Raw genomic sequence first — 17,975 nt, 5'->3', positions numbered from 1 at the left:
ATATTTCAAATTTTAAATTTAAGCTGGAAAACCTCCGTGTATTACTAGGGGAGGTGTTAGCGGCTCTGAATGATTGTAACACAGTTGCAATACCAGAGAAAATGTGTAGGTTGGATAAATATTTTGCGGTACCGGCGAGTACTGACGTTTTTCCTATACCTAAGAGACTTACTGAAATTGTTACTAAGGAGTGGGATAGACCCGGTGTGCCGTTCTCACCCCCTCCGATATTTAGAAAGATGTTTCCAATAGACGCCACCACACGGGACTTATGGCAAACGGTCCCTAAGGTGGAGGGAGCAGTTTCTACTTTAGCTAAGCGTACCACTATCCCGGTGGAGGATAGCTGTGCCTTTTCAGATCCAATGGATAAAAAGTTAGAGGGTTACCTTAAGAAAATGTTTGTTCAACAAGGTTTTATATTGCAACCTCTTGCATGCATTGCGCCTGTCACGGCTGCAGCAGCATTTTGGTTTGAGTCTCTGGAAGAGACACTTGAATCAGCTCCATTAGATGAGATTACACTCAAGCTTAAAGCCCTTAAGTTAGCTAACTCATTTATTTCAGATGCCGTAGTACATTTAACTAAACTTACGGCTAAGAATTCCGGATTTGCCATTCAGGCACGCAGAGCACTGTGGCTAAAATCCTGGTCAGCTGACGTTACTTCTAAATCTAAATTGCTTAATATACCTTTCAAAGGGCAGACCTTATTCGGGCCCGGGTTGAAAGAAATTATCGCTGACATTACAGGAGGTAAAGGCCATGCCCTGCCTCAAGACAGAGCCAAACCTAAGGCTAGACAGTCTAATTTTCGTTCCTTTCGTAATTTCAAAGCAGGAGCAGCATCAACTTCCTCTGCACCAAAACAGGAAGGAGTTGTTGCTCGCTACAGACAAGGCTGGAGACCTAACCAGTCCTGGAACAAGGGCAAGCAGGCCAGGAAACCTGCTGCTGCCCCTAAGACAGCATGAATCGAGGGCCCCAGATCCAGGAACGGATCTAGTGGGGGGCAGACTTTCTCTCTTCGCCCAGGCTTGGGCAAGAGATGTCCAGGATCCCTGGGCGTTAGAGATCATATCTCAGGGATACCTTCTAGACTTCAAATTCTCTCCCCCAAGAGGGAGATTTCATCTGTCAAGGTTGTCAACAAACCAAATAAAGAAAGAGGCGTTTCTACGCTGCGTACAAGATCTTTTATTAATGGGAGTGATCCATCTGGTTCCGCGGTCGGAACAAGGACAAGGGTTTTACTCAAATCTGTTTGTGGTTCCCAAAAAAGAGGGAACTTTCAGGCCAATCTTGGATTTAAAGATCCTAAACAAATTCCTAAGAGTTCCATCGTTCAAAATGGAAACTATTCGGACAATTTTACCCATGATCCAAAAGGGTCAGTACATGACCACAGTGGATTTAAAGGATGCTTACCTTCACATACCGATTCACAAAGATCATTACCGGTATCTAAGGTTTGCCTTTCTAGACAGGCATTACCAGTTTGTAGCTCTTCCATTCGGATTGGCTACGGCTCCGAGAATCTTCACAAAGGTTCTGGGTGCTCTTCTGGCGGTACTAAGACCGCGAGGAATTGCGGTAGCTCTGTACCTAGACGACATTCTGATACAAGCTTCATGCTTTCAAACTGCCAAGTCTCATACAGAGTTAGTACTGCATTTCTAAGGTCGCATGGATGGAAGGTGAACGAAAAGAAGAGTTCTCTCTTTCCACTCACAAGAGTTCCCTTCTTGGGGACTCTTATAGATTCTGTAGAAATGAAGATTTACCTGACAGAAGACAGGTTAACAAAGCTTCAAAATGCATGCCGTGTCCTTCATTCCATTCAACACCCGTCAGTAGCTCAATGCATGGAGGTGATCGGCTTAATGGTAGCAGCAATGGACATAGTACCCTTTGCACGCCTACATCTCAGACCGCTGCAATTGTGCATGCTAAGTCAGTGGAATGGGGATTACTCAGACTTGTCCCCTACTCTGAATCTGGATCAAGAGACCAGAAATTCTCTTCTATGGTGGCTTTCTCGGCCACATCTGTCCAGGGTGATGCCATTCAGCAGGCCGGACTGGACAATTGTAACAACAGACGCCAGCCTACTAGGTTGGGGCGCTGTCTGGAATTCTCTGAAGGCTCAGGGACAATGGAATCAGGAGGAGAGTCTCCTACCAATAAACATTCTGGAATTGAGAGCAGTTCTCAGTGCCCTTCTGGCTTGGCCCCAGTTAACAACTCGGGGGTTCATCAGGTTTCAGTCGGACAACATCACGACTGTAGCTTACATCAACCATCAGGGAGGGACAAGAAGCTCCCTAGCAATGATGGAAGTATCAAAGATAATTCGCTGGGCAGAGTCTCGCTCTTGCCACCTGTCAGCAATCCACATCCCGGGAGTGGAGAACTGGGAGGCGGATTTCTTAAGTCGTCAGACTTTTCATCCGGGGGAGTGGGAACTTCATCCGGAGGTCTTTGCCCAAATACTTCGACGTTGGGGCAAACCAGAGAAAGATCTCATGGCGTCTCGACAGAACGCCAAGCTTCCTCGTTACGGGTCCAGATCCAGGGATCCGGGAGCGGTTCTGATAGATGCTTTGACAGCACCTTGGACCTTCGGGATGGCTTATGTGTTTCCACCCTTCCCGATGCTTCCTCGATTGATTGCCAGAATCAAACAGGAGAGAGCATCAGTGATTCTAATAGCGCCTGCATGGCCACGCAGGACTTGGTATGCAGATCTAGTGGACATGTCATCCTGTCCACCTTGGTCGCTACCTCTGAAACAGGACCTTCTGATCCAGGGTCCCTTCAAACATCAAAATCTAATTTCTCTGAAGCTGACTGCTTGGAAATTGAACGCTTGATTTTATCAAAACGTGGTTTTTCTGAGTCAGTTATTGATACCTTAATACAGGCTAGGAAGCCTGTTACCAGAAAGATTTACCATAAGATATGGCGCAAATACTTATATTGGTGCGAATCCAAGAGTTACTCATGGAGTAAGGTTAGGATTCCGAGGATATTGTCTTTTCTACAAGAAGGTTTAGAAAAGGGTTTATCCGCTAGTTCCTTAAAGGGACAGATTTCAGCTCTGTCCATTCTTTTACACAAACGTCTGTCAGAAGTTCCGGACGTTCAAGCTTTTTGTCAGGCTTTAGCTAGGATCAAGCCTGTGTTTAAAACTGTTGCTCCACCATGGAGTTTGAACTTAGTTCTTAATGTTTTACAGGGGGTTCCGTTTGAACCCCTTCATTCCATTGATATCAAGTTGTTATCTTGGAAAGTTCTGTTTTTAATGGCGATTTCCTCGGCTCTAAGAGTCTCTGAGTTATCTGCCTTACATTGTGATTCTCCTTATCTGATTTTTCATTCAGACAAGGTAGTTCTGCGTACTAAACCTGGGTTCCTACCTAAGGTGGTCACTAACAGGAATATCAATCAAGAGATTGTGGTTCCATCTTTGTGTCCTAATCCTTCTTCGAAAAAGGAACGTCTGCTACACAATCTAGATGTAGTCCGTGCCCTGAAATTTTATCTACAGGCAACTAAGGATTTTCGACAAACGTCTTCCCTGTTTGTCGTTTATTCTGGTCAGAGGAGAGGTCAAAAAGCTTCGGCTACCTCTCTCTCCTTTTGGCTTCGTAGCATAATACGGTTAGCCTATGAGACTGCTGGACAGCAGCCTCCTGAAAGAATTACAGCACATTCTACTAGAGCTGTGGCTTCCACTTGGGCCTTTAAGAATGAGGCTTCTGTTGAACAGATTTGCAAGGCTGCAACTTGGTCTTCTCTTCATACTTTTTCCAAATTTTACAAATTTGACACTTTTGCTTCTTCGGAGGCTGTTTTTGGGAGAAAGGTTCTTCAGGCAGTGGTTCCTTCCGTATAAAGAGCCTGCCTGTCCCTCCCGTCATCCGTGTACTTTAGCTTTGGTATTGGTATCCCATAAGTAATGGATGATCCGTGGACTGGATACACTTAACAAGAGAAAACATAATTTATGCTTACCTGATAAATTTATTTCTCTTGTAGTGTATCCAGTCCACGGCCCGCCCTGTCACTTTAAGGCAGGTAATTTTTCCATTAAACTACAGTCACCACTGCACCCTATGGTTTTCCTTTCTCTGCATGTTTTCGGTCGAATGACTGGTAATGGCAGTTAGGGGAGGAGCTATATAGCAGCTCTGCTGGGTGAATCCTCTTGCACTTCCTGTTGGGGAGGAGTTAATATCCCATAAGTAATGGATGATCCGTGGACTGGATACACTACAAGAGAAATAAATTTATCAGGTAAGCATAAATTATGTTTTTTCCAATCGTTCTAGGTATTCAGTGGATACGCCTCCATGAACCCTCCATAGATTGGAAAACCCTAAAAGTCACTTTGAACTCCTCTCATTGTAAAACAAATTGTTACCATTCAACACATACCATCCACATAGCTGAACAAACTACAGATATACCTGAAGTATATTCACAATATACCGAAGTATTTAGTAAGAGGGAGGCAGAAACACTACCTCCACACCGTAGCTATGACTGCCCTATAGATCTGAAACCTGGTTCAGTAATACCACATGGTCATCTCTACCCTCTAAGCCAACCTGAATTAGCACATTTAAAAGGCTATTTAGACGAAAACTTAAAAAAAGGGTTCATCAGGCCGTCCGTGTCTCCTGCGGCAGCTGGTATGTTCTTTGTTAGAAACAAAGATAAATCACTACGTCCGATCATTGATTATAGAGAGCTCAATAAAGTTACCGTTAAAAACAGGTATCCACTCCCCTTAATTCCTGAACTTATTGAGCGACTCCATCAAGCTAAGATATTCACCAAATTGGACCTCAGGGGGGCCTACAACCTCATTCGCATAAGAGAGGGAGATGAATGGTTAACTGCGTTTAGAACGAGATATGGCCTATACGAATACCTGGTTATGCCATTTGGATTATGTAATGCTCCTGCAACTTTTCAGCATTACATCAATGATGTTTTCAGGGATCTCCTTGACATATGTGTAGTGGTCTATCTGGATGACATTCTCATTTATTCCCAGAATTTACAAGACCATATCAAACACGTCAGCTGGGTTCTATCCAGACTTCAAATACATCGATTATATGCCAAGGCCGAAAAATGTATATTCCATGCTGAAAAGATCTCCTTCTTGGGATACAATATCTCATCCGAGGGCATTCAAATGCAACAAGACAAAGTAGAAGCGGTAAAGAGCTGGCCTACCCCACAAAGCCGCAAGGATCTACAGCGGTTTTTAGGGTTTAGTAATTACTACCGAAAATTCATTAAAGGGTATTCTGGTATAGCTAAACCATTGACCTCGCTTACTGGTTGCACTTCCAGATTTCTTTGGAATGAAAAGGCAGCAGAAGCATTTGAATATCTGAAATCCTCTTTTACATCAGCACCCATTTTACATCACCCCAATCCTGATCTCCAATACTTCCTCGAAGTAGACTCATCTGATTATGCTTTGGGAGCAGTTCTTTCTCAGAGAAAAAGCCTAATGCATCCATTACATCCGATAGCCTTCTTTTCCAAGATGATGTCCCCCGCCGAAAGAAACTACCCCATAGGCGAAAAGGAACTTCTCTCCATCAAAAGAGCTTTCGAGACTTGGAGACATCTACTAGAAGGAACTCAACTACCAATAATAGTGTATACAGACCATAGAAATTTGGAATATTTACAAAGGAATAAGACTCTTTCCTCAAGACAAGTGAGGTGGAGTCTCTATTTCAGTAGATTCCTATTTCAGATAGTATATAGGCCAGCCTCTCGTAATGGTAAGGCAGATGCTTTATCCCGTAGAGACCCTAAACCCGATTGTAGCGAAGACATTCCTAAGCAGTGACATCACAACTATTCCAGACGGCTCAGCTTACAAGCAGATTTCATATCAGCTGTTCTACCATTCTGTCTCAGCCTGTCTCACTGATTCACACACTCTGCTGCTACAGAACATTTTCCTGCTAATCTCTATATGCAGGTAGTGTGGTCTCAGTGGTTTCCTAAACATTTCGGCTGTACTTAGAATTATATTACCAGCATAAAATCTTCATTGCTATTTTTCCAGTGTGGAAATTTATACTTTATTATTTGCAAGTATAAACATAGTGAGAGATTCTTCACCTATTCACAGATTAATCCAAGTTTGTGAATTCAATATAAACTCACTTTGTGCCCTAAAATTAACATTTATCCATATGTTAATTTACAGCTAAGTGATACAAAACCTATCATCCACAGTTGTGATCCATACAAAGGATTGAATTGATACAGTGAATTAATTCATTACAGTGTCCTAAAGCTTTGGTATTGGTTCCCACAAGTAAGGATGACGCCGTGGACCGGACACACCAATGTTGGAGAAAACAGAATTTATGTTTACCTGATAAATTACTTTCTCCAACGGTGTGTCCGGTCCACGGCCCGCCCTGGTTTTTTTAATCAGGTCTGATGAATTATTTTCTCTAACTACAGTCACCACGGTATCATATGATTTCTCCTATATATATTTCCTCCTGTCCGTCGGTCGAATGACTGGGGTGGGTGGAGCCTAGGAGGGATCATGTGACCAGCTTTGCTGGGACTCTTTGCCATTTCCTGTTGGGGAAGAAAATATCCCACAAGTAAGGATTACGCCGTGGACCGGACACACCGTTGGAGAAAGTAATTTATCAGGTAAACATAAATTCTGTTATCTACAATTACCTACAATTAAACCTAACACTACACTATCAATACATTAATTAAATACAATATCTACAAATACTACTACTACTACAATGAAATAAACTAACTAAAGTACAAAAAATAAAAAAGAACTAAGTTACAAAAAATAAAAAAATATTTACAAACATAAGGAAAATCTTACAACAATTTAAACTAATTACACCTACTCTAAGCCCCCTAATAAAATAACAAAGCCCCCCAAAATAAAAAATGCCCTACCCTATTCTAAATTACTAAAGTTCAAAGCTCTTTTACCTTACCAGCCCTGAACAGGGCCCTTTGCGGGGCATGCCCCAAAGAATTCAGCCCTTTTGCCTGTAAAAAAAAACATACAATACCCCCCCCCCAACATTACAACCCACCACCCACATACCCCTAATCTAACCCAAACCCCCCTTAAATAAACCTAACACTAAGCCCCTGAAGATCATCCTACCTTGTCTTCACCATACCATGTTCACCAATCCGTCCTGGCTCCAAAATCTTCATCCAACCCAAGCGGGGGCTGCCGATCCATCATCCGGCGGCTGAAGAGGTCCAGAAGAGGCTCCAAAGTCTTCATCCTATCCGGGAAGAAGAGTAGATCCGGACCGGCAACCATCATCTTCCAAGCGGCATCTTCTATCTTCATCCGATGAGGACCGGCTCCATCCTGAAGACCTCCACCGCGGACCCATCTTCATCCGGCGACGTCCAACTGAAGAATGACGGTTCCTTTAAGGGACGTCATCCAAGATGGCGTCCTTCGAATTCCGATTGGCTGATAGGATTCTATCAGCCAATCGGAATTAAGGTAGGAATATTCTGATTGGCTGATTCCATCAGCCAATCAGAATCAAGTTCAATCCGATTGGCTGATCCAATCAGCCAATCAGATTGAGCTCGCATTCTATTGGCTGTTCCGATCAGCCAATAGAATGCAAGCTCAATCTGATTGGCTGATTGGATCAGCCAATCGGATTGAACTTGATTCTGATTGGCTGATTCCATCAGCCAATCAGAATATTCCTACCTTAATTCCGATTGGCTGATAGAATCCTATCAGCCAATCGGAATTCGAGGGACGCCATCTTGGATGACGTCCCTTAAAGGAACCGTCATTCTTCAGTTGGACGTCGCCGGATGAAGATGGGTCCGCGGTGGAGGTCTTCAGGATGGAGCCGGTCCTCATCGGATGAAGATAGAAGATGCCGCTTGGAAGATGATGGTTGCCGGTCCGGATCTACTCTTCTTCCCGGATAGGATGAAGACTTTGGAGCCTCTTCTGGACCTCTTCAGCCGCCGGATGATGGATCGCCAGCCCCCGCTTGGGTTGGATGAAGATTTTGGAGCCAGGACGGATCAGTGAACCTGGTATGGTGAAGACAAGGTAGGATGATCTTCAGGGGCTTAGTGTTAGGTTTATTTAAGGGGGGTTTGGGTTAGATTAGGGGTATGTGGGTGGTGGGTTGTAATGTTGGGGGGGGTATTGTATTTTTTTTTTACAGGCAAAAGAGCTGAATTCTTTGTGGCATGCCCCGCAAAGGGCCCTGTTCAGGGCTGGTAAGGTAAAAGAGCTTTGAACTTTAGTAATTTAGAATAGGGTAGGGCATTTTTTATTTTGGGGGGCTTTGTTATTTTATTAGGGGGCTTAGAGTAGGTGTAATTAGTTTAAAATTGTTGTAAGATTTTCCTTATGTTTGTAAATATTTTTTTAATTTTTGTAACTTAGTTCTTTTTTATTTTTTGTACTTTAGTTAGTTTATTTCATTGTAGTTACTTGTAGATATTGTATTTAATTAATGTATTGATAGTGTAGTGTTAGGTTTAATTGTAGGTAATTGTAGATATTTTATTTAATTAATTTAATTATAGTGTAGTGTTAGGTTTAATTGTAACTTAGGTTAGGATTTATTTTACAGGTAATTTTGTTATTATTTTAACTAGGTAACTATTAAATAGTTATTAACTATTTAATAGCTATTGTACCTGGTTAAAATAATTACAAAGTTACCTGTAAAATAAATATTAATCCTAAAATAGCTATAATATAATTATAATTTATAGTGTAGCTATATTAGGATTTATTTTACAGGTAAGTATTTAGCTTTAAATAGGAATAATTTATTTAATAAGAGATAATTAATTTCGTTAGATGTAAATTATATTTAACTTAGGGGGGTGTTAGGGTTAGACTTAGCTTTAGGGGTTAATACATTTATTAGAATAGCGGTGAGCTGCAGTCGGCAGATTAGGGGTTAATAATTGAAGTTAGGTGTCGGCGATGTTAGGGAGGGCAGATTAGGGGTTAATACTATTTATTATAGGGTTAGTGAGGCGGATTAGGGGTTAATAACTTTATTATGATAGCGGTGCGGTCCGCTCGGCAGATTAGGGGTTAATAAGTGTAGGCAGGTGGAGGCGACGTTGGGGGGCAGATTAGGGGTTAATAAATATAATATAGGGGTCGGCGGTGTTAGGGGCAGCAGATTAGGGGTACATAGCTATAATGTAGGTGGCGGCTCTTTGCGGTCGGCAGATTAGGGGTTAATTATTGTAGGTAGCTGGCGGCGACGTTGTGTGGGGCATGTTAGGGGTTAATAAATATAATATAGGGGTCGGTGGTGTTAGGGGAAGCAGATTAGGGGCACATAAGGATAACGTAGGTGGCGGTCGGCAGATTAGGGGTTAAAAAAATTAAATCGAGTGGCGGCGATGTGGGGGGGCCTCGGTTTAGGGGTACATAGGTAGTTTATGGGTGTTAGTGTACTTTAGAGTACAGTAGTTAAGAGCTTTATGAACCGGCGTTAGCCCATAAAGCTCTTAACTACTGACTTTTTTCTGCGGCTGGAGTTTTGTTGTTAGATTTCTAACGCTCACTTCAGCCACGACTCTAAATACCGGAGTTAGAAAAATCCCATTGAAAAGATAGGATACGCAATTGACGTAAGGGGATCTGCGGTATGGAAAAGTCGCGGCTGAAAAGTGAGCGTTAGACCCTTTTTTGAGTGACTCCAAATACCGGAGGTAGCCTAAAACCAGAGTTAGGAGCCTCTAACGCTGGTTTTCACGGCTACCGCCAAACTCCAAATCTAGGCCTATGTGAATAGCCTCTAGCAACGGAAATAGCCAACCATAGGCATTGTATATTTGACAGTCTATTCAGTAACACGCACAAGCCACCATATATTTTAGAATCAACTATTTAGAACAGTGAACCATTACTGGCGGCTAACCACCTATTACGGTGAACAGATAGATATATTAAAGCTTGCAATATATAAAATCAAAATGCAGAACATGACGAGGACATATCACAAATATAAGCTATTCTAGCCAATACAGATTATAAGATGCTTGCTTATTTGTTTATTTGCTTGTCCAATAACCCAAATTCTTGTGAACAGGGTGTTATAAATCATAACAGGGCTATAAATAGGTTGCTAAGACGGATACTCCAATCTGTCCAATGAATAGATATTCCTATTAACATAGATAATTTTGGAATGCAACCTTAACTCTGCTTCATTATTATAATACCTGGGGATAACGTTCAATAATCTACTAGACATAATCATATATACATATACAACATTGCAGTAGCAACTGGCATTAGTCAAGTATATTGATCACGTTATACTGAGGAATACCAATATCCTCTTTTTGTTACAGTGTAACCAACGTACTGTTTCTAATTGATTACTGCCAGTACATAGGCTCTATTAATGTAATCTATTCGTACCAAACATTGATATACAATGGGACTCTTCCAGGCCAGAACTTGACATACTCTTTTGTGACACCTCCTTAGAAGAACCAGTTATAACATGTTTCTTCCTGTTCATTACATTACCTTTACTGCAGTAACCTGTATACAATTCAAATCCTGGTGGAAATTGTTCCCAGGACAATATATGCTAAAATACCCTTTCTCTAGTTAATTTTAAAGTACCCATTTTTAATATATCTATTAAAGTATAAATCTTTTAATCCAATTTGTTGTTGGTGTATACCACCCTATACTCATAATATTTCATGTGGGATTAGAGTGCTATTTGTGTATGTTTTTTTGCAACCATCTGTAGTTGTATAAGTAAAACTAGAGAAAGGTTTGTCAGTCAGTACTCTGAAGGGTCAGATTTCTGCTCTCTCTATTCTTTTGCACAAACGTCTGGCAGATTTTCCAGATGTTCAAGCTTTTGTTCAGGCCTTGGTCAGAATCAGACCAGTGTTTCTCCTCCTTGGAGCCTTAATCTTGTTCTTAAAGTTTTGCAGCAGGCTCCGTTTGAGCCGATGCATTCTGTTGATTAAAATTGTTATCTTGGAAGGTTTTGTTTCTTCTTGCTATTGCTTCCGCTCGCAGAGTTTTTGAGCTTTCAGCTCTGCAGTGTGAGTCCCCGTACCTTATTTTTCATGCAGATAAGGCGGTCCTTTGTACTAAATTGGGTTTTCTCCCTAAGTTGGTGTCAGATCGAAACATTAATCAGGAAGTTGCTGTGCCTTCTTTTTGTCCTAATCCTTCTTCTCACAAGGAACGTCTTTTGCATAACTTGGATGTTGTGAGCTAAAGTTTTACCTACAAGCTACTAAATATTGTCGGCAGTCTTTAGCCCTGTTTGTGGTTTTCTCTGGAAAGCGTAAGGTTCAGAAGGCCACTTCTACTACCCTTTTCCTCTGGTTGAGAAGTATGATTCGTTTTGCTTATGAGACAACTGGACAGCAGCCTCCTGAGAGAATTACGGCTCATTCCACTAGGGCTGTCTCCTCATCATGGGCTTTCAAAAATGAAGCTTCTGTGGAACAGATTTGCAAGGTGGCAACATGGTCCTCTTTGCATCCTTTTTCTAAACTCTACAAATGTGATATTTTTGCCTCGGCTAAGGCCTCTTTTGGGAGAAAGGTTCTTCAAACGGTGGTGCCTTATGTTTAGGTCCTCCTGCCTTGTTCTCCCTCCCTTTTCTCTAGCTTGGGTATTGGTTCCCACTAGTAATTGGAATGACGTTGTGGACTCTCTATGCCATAGGAAAGAAAACAAAATTTATGGTTACCTGATATATTTCTTTCTTTCCGGGCATGGAGAGTCCACGACTCCGCCCTCTTTTTTAATTATAATTCAGCAGTTTTTTTTGTGTTTCTTCTTTTTCCATTTTCCTTCTGATGAATGACTGGGGATTATGGGTAAGGGAAGTTACACTTAACAGCTTTGCTGGGGTGCTCTTTGCCTCCTCGTTCTGGCCAGGAGTTGAATATCCCACTAGTAATTGGAATGACGTTGTGGACTCTCCATGCCCGAAAAAAAAAAAAAAATTATCAGGTAAGCATACATTTTGTTTTTCAGACTCCTAACCAAGCCCCTCAGTGTCAGAAGTAGACGTGCTTTTCCAGTCTACTGCTGGCTTCTGTTTGTATAATCTGTCTTTTCATATGCAGAGGAGGGGGGCAGTGTCTGCAATTTAGGCACTTTCCCTGGGTGTTCCTACTTATCTAATCAAGTTTTTAAAAGGTTTTATACTGAATTTTAGATCAGTATCTGTGCATATTATTCTTTATATTAGTGTCTATTACATGCAGTTATATAAAGATTGACGTATACTGTCCCTTTAAATGGCACAGGGGTAGCAGGTTTCCAGCTCCTCAATATCATATTAATTTGTCTTAAGAAACAGATGATGTTTGCTCTTATATCTCAGTAATGTCAAACAAGGAAAATAATCTATTTTCCAAAAATGCTAAAATCACAAACCACTTTACACCATCATATCTTTAAAATAGGCTCTACGGAATCTGTTGGCGCTCTACAAATAACTGATGATAACTATAATAATAATACCTGTTCTGCTAAGCTGACAATGCACTCACCGGCCAGATGTTCTCAAGTTAACTCGCTGTAATTATAGGTTAACCAGTGATCCAGTGATTAAAAGAACATAAAGTAGTTTTGCAATAAATTAACTTATCAACCCAGTATTCAAATGTTCAGAATAAGCTGCATTTTTTTTTGGTGGCCAAACTCCTCCTACCAGTTGCCTTATTTGGATGAGTAGACAATGACAACAATTAGTAAATTTGACGTTGTTTTGCATTATGTTATTGTATCACCACTACTGAGTGAGGGACAGATAGGTAGCCGAGTTAGGCTTGCAAAGTCTGCAGTGTGCACCTCTAATTCTCAGAAATGTAAACTACAAACTAATACAGATACCATCACTATGCAGAGTAGTTCAGTAACCTGGTACCTTCTCCTTAGCATCCAGGAGCAGGACAAGCGGCTGCAAGCTCTATGGAACGCCTGTGAGAAGCTTCCACAGGCCAATTACAACAACTTCAGGTGAGTTTGCCTCAGAGGGAGGCAGGGTAGGTGCCCCTCGTTTATCTTTCTAAGTAATGTTACCTTACGTGACAAACAGTGCATAAGCTTCTAATTAAACATACTTATGTATTCATTTACATTCACAGTAAAGATGTCGCTAATCAGATATAGCATGCTTTTACATTTACTTTCATTATCTAATTTGCTTTGTTCTCTTGGAATCAGTTGTTGGAAAGCATAACTAGGTAGGCTTAGGAGCAGCACTGCACTACAGGGAGTTCAATCCTAAATGGCGGCTACACACATATATGCCTCTTGTCACTGGCTCACCAGATCTGCTCAGCTAGCTGCCAGCAGTGCATTTCTGCTCATTCAACAAAGGATAACAAGAGAATGAAACGGATTTGATAATAGAAGTAAATTGGAGAGTTGTTAAAAATTGTCTGTTCTATCAAAATCATGAAAAATCATTTTAGGTTTCATATCCCTTTAATTGATATGTCACATGGTGTTTTCTGAAGTGTTATATATGGTTCATTTGTATTTAGATAATTCAGAAGCTAAATCATTTCAGTGCAGTTCATCACTGGCACCTAGCAGGTTATTTGTTTTTTTTTACCAATTTAAAGGGACATAGGATGTTGTATCAGTGCATGGAAGCTATAAACGTGTATAGACTCTAGATAAAGCTGTGTAAATATAACGATACTAACAGGAAGTGCCTATGCACCTAGGGAATTAATTAACGCGCTTTGTTCATTATTTCTAGATACGTCATTAAGTTCTTGGCTAAGTTAACAGAATATCAAGATGCCAACAAGATGACCCCAAGCAATATGGCGATAGTGTTGGGGCCCAACCTTCTATGGCCGCAGGCAGAAGGGTGAGTAGTTACACAAGAGAACTGAAACGGACACAGATGACTTCAGTACCTTGAGTCCCTGTGATAGGCGACATCAGGATAGAAGCCATATTGGTGAATTCCGGAGTCCAAGAGGTGGATTCATCGCGCCTGGTGGTCTTCTTACCAGAAATGGTGGACAACTGGTATTTTCAGAGGGAGTAAATGTTGCTGTCTTAGTTTTGTCTTAATCAGTTCTGCTGTTTTTACGTTGTATACGTTGATGGAGAATTTTGGTACAAATAATGAAGCCAAAAATGATAAAGAACATTGATTCAAACACACTTAAAATATCTTTGATCTCCGGTAGTTTTTGCATCATCTTGCTACAGTTAGCTTAACCAACTGGTTCTTGTTTGAAATGTCACTGTAACCCCCCATGCGCAGACATGTAGATGACGCAGGAGCTCGTTAGATGCTAGAGATTGCTGTAGCCCTAATGCCAGTCACTAACCCTAACCTTAGACCATCAGTCACAACGTTCTTGCACTGTGATGTCAGGGTTAGTAAGATCTCAGCATAACATGAGGTCTCCACCTGTGACATTGCAGCTGCGAAATTGTGCTAATTGATTTTTCAACCACGATACAGTGGCCAGATACCATTGAAATCTACCAGAATATTCCTCAAATGTCATAACTCTTCAGTTATAATTGTAGCCCCCTCCTTATTCCAGGTTCTTCTAATTTTCAGAAATATCACAGAGATGATGACCACTGTTTCACTCCAGATTGTGGGAATTATTGAGCCGATTATCCAGCACGCTGATTGGTTCTTCCCAGGAGGTACGTGCACATCTCTTTGTATACTCACGTAGTATAGACCACTTTATTATATATATATATGTACAGTATATATTACAGGGAAACTGTTATTATTGCAATTATTCAAGTGGTTTTAATTCATGTTGTTCATCAAAATATCTAATCTCGAAAGTTTATTCGTGTACACGTTTCTCTATCTGTAAATTAGTGAGATAACATTGTTTGCAGCTCCTGGGATTTTTTTCTCAGATTTCTTTTCATTTGAGTCTATTTGAATTGCCACCTTCTGAATTAGTTAAATGGACATAAAAGTCATAATTAAACTTTAATTACTTAGATACTTTTCAATGTACTTCTATTATTGAATTTACTTCATTTCCTTGGTATCCTTTGTTTAAAACATACATAGGTATGCTCAGGAGTACAGAGAACAATTAAAATCTAAAGCGCCAGTACAGGCAAAATATACCCAAGAAAAAGAGAGCATGCACTACTGTGAGCTAGCTACTGTTTGGTGGTTACACACATATGCCTCTTGTCATTGGCTCACCAGATGAATTCAGCTAGCTCCAAGTAGTGCATTTCTGCTCTGGATTGGATTTTAACTATGAGTTTAACCCATAAGGGTCGATCACAGTCCATTGGAAATGTTTATATAATTAATTTTTCTACAAAATGTACCATTAAATTCTACGGACATTTGTGTAGATTAATTGTTTATTAATAATAATAATAATAAAATGTTCTAACATTAAATAATTTTTATGTTCCTTTAAACTATCCAAATTATAATACAATGTAACAGGGAAGTCTGGTTAAACATATGAAAAATTCCCAAAAAAGACATTTTGAAATTTATTAGAAAAACCTATTACTCATTTAAATTCAGACCATGGGCCGATTAACCAAAATTCGCCAGATAGGATTAGATGTGGTTTTTCACGCCAATCCTCACAGGGGCTGCCCTGGTGGCATAATTGTAAAAAAGGGGCAGCTCCTGTAAGTGGCGATGTCTCCTATAGAAAGTAATGGCGCTCGCTGGAAAGGGAAATATCACTGGGTAGAGCAGCGGGGGGCACTTTAAAAATTAAATCCTGCATCAAAAACAAATCACTATAGAATAGGAAAGGGACCTTGGAGTGCCAAAAAATATATAGGCGGAGATACTAAAATGGGCGGATAAATATCGTATTGAGGCCCTCAATATGGTAGATAGTAGCGAATTATCCAATATCATAAAATAAGTGCAAAATTGGATACAAACCATTAAGGATATATAGGTACAATTTAATACAATTAAAACATATAAATATAATCATGGATCCATGGTACAATAAACATAAATGACATATAAAATTAGCGTATGATAAAAACAATACGTTAAAAACAATCTAATTAAATAATGCTGGTGTGGGCAAAAAAACTGTCAATGGGAACCGTGTTCCCTATATCAGGTGCGGATGTGCCTCTAAAGAATTAACCAAAGATTTAGGTAAAAAATATATTATATATGTGTAAGGGGGTACCCCCTCAAAAAATGAACAGTACCAAAAAATGTGACTGTGATGGTCCAAAACACTAACCAAAAACAAAAAATCAAAATATCAAAAGTTAAGAGTGGGAAAAAAGGTGTGTAGAAGACTGTATAAAATTGTGTCCGTGTATAAAGTTTGTGAAAAAAACGGTGATACACACTATCAGTGAAATAAAGTTCCAAACAGTATGTGTATTGTTAGGCAAAACTTCCTTCAGTCTCCTCAAAAGAAGGTTCCAAACAATATAATGATAGTAGGTGAGGGAGTGTCCGGTAAAACCTGGGTATAGTCCCTATATCCAACCTGTAAAAGAAACATACAATAGTGCAATAAAGCTAATGGATATGTATGTATAATAGGAAAAAAAGCTCACCAATTTGCCAACCATTTTTTTCCTATTATACATACATATCCATTAGCTTTATTGCACTATTGTATGTTTCTTTTACAGGTTGGATATAGGGACTATACCCAGGTTTTACCGGACACTCCCTCACCTACTATCATTATATTGTTTGGAACCTTCTTTTGAGGAGACTGAAGGAAGTTTTGCCTAACAATACACATACTGTTTGGAACTTTATTTCACTGATAGTGTGTATCACCGTTTTTTTCACGAACTTTATACACGGACACAATTTTATACAGTCTTCTACACACCTTTTTTCCCACTCTTAACTTTTGATATTTTGATTTTTTGTTTTTGGTTAGTGTTTTGGACCATCACAGTCACATTTTTTGGTACTGTTCATTTTTTGAGGGGGTACCCCCTTACACATATATAATATATTTTTTACCTAAATCTTTGGTTAATTCTTTAGAGGCACATCCGCACCTGATATAGGGAACACGGTTCCCATTGACAGTTTTTTTGCCCACACCAGCATTATTTAATTAGATTGTTTTTAACGTATTGTTTTTATCATACGCTAATTTTATATGTCATTTATGTTTATTGTACCATGGATCCATGATTATATTTATATGTTTTAATTGTATTAAATTGTACCTATATATCCTTAATGGTTTGTATCCAATTTTGCACTTATTTTATGATATTGGATTATTCGCTACTATCTACCATATTGAGGGCCTCAATACGATATTTATCCGCCCATTTTAGTTCCTCCGCCTATATATTTTTTGGCGCTCCAAGGTCCCTTTCCTATTCTATAGAACTCACTCTTAAGGGTAGCTAGGTACCCTTTTAGTACCTAGGAGCTAGTAGGAACTTTGTGTCAGCGCTGTTAGATACCTTAGCATCAAAAACAAATCACATTGCGCTTCTTTTTGCGTATAGAATCTTAAAATCGCCTCTATTTTCATATGCATGTGTTTTTTTAATAGGGTTATAAGTATTTTGCGTATTTTGTCACAACCACCTTTTAGTTTGCAAAATAAAAAACTGTGACTGTATGCAGAAATATTCATAAACAAGAGGACAAATCAATAGGACTTAGTATAATTCCATATAACTGATAAGACAAAAAAAGGCTATGAAGGATGTATAATAATTAATAATATAAAGTCCAAGAAATGCAAAGGCAGTAATATTGCTGGTAAAAGGTTTATTTCTCCAACATTGGTGTGTCCTGTCCACGGCTTCATCCTTACTTGTGGGATATTCTCTTCCCCTACAGGAAATGGCAAAGAGAGCACCCAGCAAGAGCTGTCCATATAGCCCCCCCTCTGGCTCCGCCCCCCAGTCATTCTCTTTGCCGCTC

At 40.0% G+C, this 17,975-nt stretch overlaps 1 protein-coding gene across 1 annotated transcript in view; it reads left to right on the top strand.

Moving 5' to 3' along the window:
* The window catches only part of ARHGAP44 (Rho GTPase activating protein 44), a 271,202-nt gene that overhangs the window by 113,774 nt on the left and 139,453 nt on the right, over positions 1 to 17,975 (top strand). The window contains exons 8-10 of the mRNA XM_053710111.1: positions 12,989 to 13,069; positions 13,821 to 13,934; positions 14,646 to 14,737. Coding sequence (XP_053566086.1) covers positions 12,989 to 13,069; positions 13,821 to 13,934; positions 14,646 to 14,737 — 287 coding nt within the window. The remainder of the gene's footprint in view (positions 1 to 12,988; positions 13,070 to 13,820; positions 13,935 to 14,645; positions 14,738 to 17,975) is intronic.

This window comes from Bombina bombina, chromosome 1 (genome assembly GCF_027579735.1).
Source record: "Bombina bombina isolate aBomBom1 chromosome 1, aBomBom1.pri, whole genome shotgun sequence".
NCBI classification, from domain to species: domain Eukaryota; kingdom Metazoa; phylum Chordata; class Amphibia; order Anura; family Bombinatoridae; genus Bombina; species Bombina bombina.
This window is presented reverse-complemented; position numbering and strand designations above follow the sequence as displayed.